Here is a 6,256-nt window from a genome sequence, read left to right as displayed (position 1 = left end):
AAAAATTATTGCCATTAAAATGGCCTTGCGTTAACGCGATAATAACGCGATAATTTTGACAGCACTAGTAAATATACAAATGTGTACGATGATGGGGCTGACCATTCAGAAATACACATAAGTAATCTAGTCATCATAGCTTATTGTAGAATAATGTCATTAGTTCCTGAAGCTAAAATAATCACCACTTGTCATGTCAGGCTTCAACAGTTGTTCAAGCGCAATGTTTTACAAAAATGTATGCCCTGATCTGAAGGAAAAATGGAAGATAAAGCCGTAGATGTTTTTCCTTCTCACCATGCCAGACAATGTGAGCATAGAGCTCACTAATGTGTTGACATTGAGGTTGTACTCTTTGAATACACATCATTAACTGTTCATGTTTTGTCTACTTTTAATTAGCTTTAAAGAATTCTTTGGTGAAGCATTTCTGTGATTAATTCATCTAGAGAAAATATATTCTTCCGGCAGAAGCAGCAGAGTAAAAGCATTAAATACCAGTGAGGAAGGTCTTCATGCTCTGACTGTGGGCCAGTTTGACCGGCGTGTGGCCAGAATAAGTTGCCAGAGTGGGATCTGCACCGTGGTTCAGGAGAAGCCATACTATTGGCAAGTTGTCACTTGCTACTGCATCATGAAGTGGCCTGAAGGAGAAAAAAAATGCATGTCTGTTGTTTTTTTTGTTTTGTTTTAGGGCACACAATATTTACTCCAAAGAAACCTCAAAATCTGCCATCACATGTCCTACTCTTCATCTACGAATGCTCACCGTGTTCCATCCTGAGCACTGCAGTTGACATCCGCACCGTGTTTGAGAAGGATCTGGACGATCTGAGTCCAGCCTCGTGAAGACGCCTCATGAAGAGCGGTGTAACCTGCATTATCACGTCGATTAACTTCTCTGATGTCCTTGTCCAGACAATACTGGACCACATCCTGCAGGGCAGAAGGACAAAGTCTTTCAGAGCCTAGTAAAAGAAACAGTGAATTGCAAAAAAAGCATTTCTGATTAGGTGTTAACCTGGTAGCCTAGGCGGGCGGCGCGCTGGAGCAAAGTTTCTCCTGCATTTTTATTGACTATCAGCCGGCGAACCTCAGGGGGAACGGGCCTTTTAGGAGACGAGTCTGAACCGCTGCTCCTTCCTGAGGAGCTTTTCTTGTTGGTCGGAGAGGTTGGCAAACTTTTTGGAGTTGGTGGAGGTATGAGTTGTGATTTTACACCAGCACTATCATCTTCCAGCGGGAGGGAGGTGCCGCGCTTACCAGAGCTGCTGCGCTTGGTCTTACTCTGTAGCAAACAATTCAAAGGTCATTATTTACTTTTTCCAACATATTGGACATGTCACATGCACCAGCTGATTTCAACCCTGTGAGAAACAATCTGCCATCTGGCCACAGGGGGGCAGTGTAATCCTACACATTTACAGCTCTGTTCATTTGAAATGTGCTGCAATCTGGGATGAAGGATCAAAAGCTTACCTTGGGTTCATCGCTGTCACTTAAGTGTTTGCTTTTGAACTTTCTTTTTCCCGAGGGCTTGTTGTTGCGCTCCGACTCCTCGCTCTCCTGGTAGCGAACTGATCCTGAGCGAGTGTATGAGGGTTTGGGTGGGGGAGGGGGCTCTGGGCTGGAGGCAACTGGGCTCGGACACCGATCTCTCTGTGGATCTATGAAGACAAATCAAATTAAAGGTTGAGGACAGTGGCACCAAGCTACAACTAAACGTAGAATGGCAACAGTTTTCATATACCGTACTCAGACCGTTCGAGGATTTTTATTTGTGAAAATGTCTATAATGTATAACCATTTTCCCATTGCACTACTTTGTATTTCTTCAATACGTAACGTACCAACAGAATTTGTTGGTGTGATGGGACATTAATACATGCAGGGCAGTTTATGCAAACTTCTGACTCCCTTAACCTCTGATCAATTTCATAAAGTGCTAATATGATCAAACATCCAAAGAAAAACAGAAGAGCGAAGACACTGAATCTAGATATAATCGGCAATCGTCAAACAGAGGCCAACCATGACTGAAAACCAAAATTTGAAACTAACCTCTCAATAAAGCCTTACATTTGATCAAATAGGCCTCAGTACATTTCTGCAGCATCCAGACCTGCCATTCAACATCAAATCAACCGTGATTCATCTCTTCTGGTCTACAGCAGCGTTAGCAAACCTCTTAAACCTGGCAATATTGATAGCTGTTGATCATTTTTTGTAGAAATCAGGCCAACATATCACTAATCTATGATATTCTTTTGATTGTTGGGATCAACTTAAAATTATACAATTAAAACATTCATGAAATTATCATTAGTAAGATTTAATTTATAAAAAAGTGACTGCCTATGGCTGTGATTAATGGTGCAATCTTTAGTTCATTTAGGCTCACTGAAACTTCTAAAAGCAAATTAAACAAAAGATGTTAACCTCATAAATATGGAAAATAATACATGCACATTTCTATGGTGAATATAATCTGATCAATCTTCTATTGGTCTGCTAGTGTTGAGATTAAAAAAAAAAAGCCTCCTGCTGTGAAGGGCAGCTTGTCTGCAAGATTCACTCTGAAAACAACCCTAGAACAGGCCAATCAACGCTGTTCTAAACACAGAACGTCTGCTAACCATTAAACCTCCCTTGTTCAGGCATGGCACTGGTTTGAGGTATTTATCAACTCCAAAATTGGGCTAATTAATCAGCACACTGATCAATCAGTGATCTCTCATTGTTCTGTAGATGGAGGTGAAGCTAGAGGTGGAGGAGGTGCTGCCTGCTGCTTCATCTGTGGGCTCAAACCACTGAAGGAAAATACTCAGGTGATCTGGCTGTTCTAGTTCTTTGGTTCTTAAATGTTTTATTTGTCTCAACATAATTTATAAAACCAGCAGCCATTTTCAAGGCAGAATACGCAGTTCATTATGGAGAAAACAGAAGCTGCTGCTTTACAGATTTATTCCGTTTTAAATGTGTCAGATAAAACAAATGTAATTATTAGACAAAGATATCAAACAGTGTTTATCATGTTACCATAAATAGAAAGGAAATCGCCCCTTTTTTCTAAACCATAAATTAACAGTCACTAACCAATTACTCATAAACTTAAGTTTCATTACTACCTGGTTTAAATATCCAAGAAATCGAATATATAGAACCTGTCTAACAACACGATGAAGGCAAGAATACACAGCAAAAATGATCTAGAAATTAGTAAAAGATTCTTAAATTAAGTGTATTTACCCTTAATTTGAGTAGGTAAATGAGATGATCTGCCAATGGAATGAGTATATTTACTCTTAGAATGAGATAATTAGATAATATGCACTTGAAATAAGACAATGCAATCATTTTTCTTTCTAAATGCAACTTGTCTTGTTCCATTGTCAAAGTGTCTCACTTGGGTCCTTAATTCAGGAAAAAAAAATTCCTTATTTTAAGAGAAAATGACTTATTTATATTTCTGTTTTTTGCAGTGCATCTCAAAGCAAAACTCCCTGATTGAAAGAAAATCAATAGACAAAAAGTAACTGAAGAATGATCTGCCTGGAAAGGGTTATCTAGAAATATCTAAGTCGTTGGGACTCTAGCAAATGACAGCAAAGTTTATTATCCCTAAATGGAGAAAACATGGAGTGAAGGTCAACCTTCTCAGGAGCGTCAGCCAATCAAAATCCCTCAAGAAATCCAAGATTAATACAGAACATCCCAAAAGAATTGACATCTAAAGCACTTGAAGCCTCTTTTACCCTCAGTTTGGATCAGCGTTTGAAGCTTTAACATCTAACAGAAGAAATAAACATTTTCCCAGCGTAGTTTATTTTTTCAAGTTAGGGGATACTTCTGATAAAAATCGCAATGACTTTAGATAAAAGCAGGAAGCACATAAAATCGGGAAAAAAAAGGAAAATTAGCACCTGAGCGGTGAGTAAAAAATTGTTTTTACTGCCTTTTTATAAAGGAGGGATTTTATCATTTGTATTTGGACAGCGGCTCTATAACCTCTTCACCATTTTTGATATAGAATTCCCCTCCTGGTTGTTTTATTTAGATTAATAATCATTCAAACAATGAACATAAGATACTATGAAATAGCTGTTCATAGCAGTTCAAGACAATTTAAAACTGCAGAGATAGGCAGCTAGAAAAATAATGAACGTGTGATAAAGGTAGGAAAATAGAAAAACTGGGTTTTTTATGATGCTTTAACAGGTGAAGTTGTGATTTGTCTATCTGAGAATTTGCTGCCATTAATCAACTTGCCATTAAAACATTAAAACAGAAGTTTGTAATCAATTTAGATATTGATGGTAGAGGTTTTTATAGTAATAAATAAAAAGAGAAAAATTGGTATTGGCAATCTTTAGATCTCATCCACATCTAAGCAACTTAGTTAACTAACTGAAAGGCAAACAAGCTGTGATGTTTTGTGGGATAAGTCTATAAATGATACTGGTACTGGCTAGAAGGAAGTCAGTGACTGCTGTCGTAGCTGTAATATCAGATAGAGCTGGACGATATGGAAAAAGCTCCCAATGTGTACTTTTTGTCAAAATAATGAACAAAAGCTTAATCATCTTTTTTTGGGATTACAATTATACCAAAATATTGAGAGATATGTAAAAAAAAAATTTCCATCAAAGAAATCCCAATATTACTTTAACAGATAAGGATGTTTTGTTTGGAATGGAGAAATGTGAACTTGTCAAAACAGAATTTGTTTATGTTGTAAAAAAAATGTTTATTATTTATGGTAAATATCATATTCACACCTCCAATATTTACAAAAAAAACTCAGAATTTCCTGATATTGTATCTGTAATTATGTTCTATGCTGTCCTTGTATGATTTTTGTTTGCAATAAAAAAAAAAAAAAACCTACCGTAAGCTTATATCAGGACATAGTTTTCATTTAGGATGAAACCGGGGCTGGACTGGGTCCTAAAAAAGGCCCGGACATTTTTGGTCATGACGTTTCAACATGACATGCAGCATACCAGACGACAACGAGACATTTTGAGTGGTTTTATAAATAAATACATAATAAAAGAAATAAAAAAAATTAAAGAGAATTATTTGGTGAAAAGGCTATTAAAAAGTTATTTAACTGACATCTTATTTGTAGTTTTAAAATGTTTATTCAAACAATCACAAAATTGTGGGAAAATCCTGGTATTTTGTAAAGTAAAATAGAAAGCAAACAAAAATAACTTAATGTGGAAAAAATGTTTCTTTTATCACTGTTGTAGTGGACCTATTTAATTTTTTTAATCCTTTACTTATATTATGACTTGATAAATCGATCATCTATTTCATATAAATCAACATATTAGGTAATTAATGATAAAAAACCTTTTTACTAAATTATGACAGCTTAAGGCCAGACCCAAGTACGGGTATCAGCCCAGTGGATATCTGCCCCGTATGCTCAATGGCCAATGCTCAATGCTCCAGCCCTGGTTGGTATAATCCTGATATCAATATAAACAATAAAACGCCTCAGACAGACTGCCAAGCATCCCCAGAGTGTTTTTAAACGCCTGTAAAACACGCAAAAAATATTTTGCCAAGTCTAATAAACTCCTCCAATATAAAATTTTAGACATACCTGTGTAAAAGAAACACATCTTACTATTTATATTTGGAGCAAGCAGCCTAACAGAGTAAATGCACATTCATCCAGGTTATCGTCTCTCCCTACTCATATTTCACAGTCCAAGGGTTATTAGCCTTTTTTATTTTTCTTGACTAACTCTCATATATCCAAAAAGAAAAACACACCTCAGCCTGACAGACTATGATTACAAATCACTATAATAATTTAGCAAAACAACTAATAAAAAGCTTTTAAAATACAGACTAAAGGTCCCCAATCAATTCAGAAACATCTTGCTTCAGACAAACCATCGTTAACTCTATAGGCAGAGCTTTATGTTGAGCCGTTTTATTTTTTTATTTTATAGTCCTGATTTCTACACCTCTCTGCCTCTTATTCCACAGCTCCCCTCTGCTCTGGGGTTTAGTTTAGTTTAGTTGGTTTAGTTTTTACTCACTCTTTCCTGTTAGCAATGTTAAGCTCAGGCTCTCCTCCTGTTTTAAAGGCTGCATGCTACGCTTAGCTTTTCGTCTACTCCTAACTGTAACTATAAGCTAGCTGACCGACCAGCTGTTGCTTATGAGCATCCCACTTTCTACATCGTCTACATGCAACATTATTTTTCTGATTCATATGATGCTAAAATCTGAGAAT

At 36.7% G+C, this 6,256-nt stretch overlaps 1 protein-coding gene across 2 annotated transcripts in view; it reads right to left on the bottom strand.

Annotated features, from left to right (window-relative positions):
• Positions 1-6,256, bottom strand: part of bcorl1 (BCL6 corepressor-like 1) — a 30,046-nt gene that overhangs the window by 6,347 nt on the left and 17,443 nt on the right. For both annotated transcript variants that reach the window (XM_015389024.1, XM_015389033.1), the window contains 4 exons: positions 1,480-1,667; positions 1,022-1,288; positions 770-936; positions 499-644 (listed from right to left, as the gene is read on the bottom strand). In XM_015389024.1, coding sequence (XP_015244510.1) covers positions 499-644; positions 770-936; positions 1,022-1,288; positions 1,480-1,667 — 768 coding nt within the window. The remainder of the gene's footprint in view (positions 1-498; positions 645-769; positions 937-1,021; positions 1,289-1,479; positions 1,668-6,256) is intronic.

Source organism: Cyprinodon variegatus, unplaced genomic scaffold (assembly GCF_000732505.1).
Source record: "Cyprinodon variegatus isolate N-32 unplaced genomic scaffold, C_variegatus-1.0 Scaffold19, whole genome shotgun sequence".
NCBI classification, from domain to species: domain Eukaryota; kingdom Metazoa; phylum Chordata; class Actinopteri; order Cyprinodontiformes; family Cyprinodontidae; genus Cyprinodon; species Cyprinodon variegatus.
Note: the sequence above shows the minus strand (reverse complement) of the source record. Positions and strands in the feature narration are given on the sequence as shown.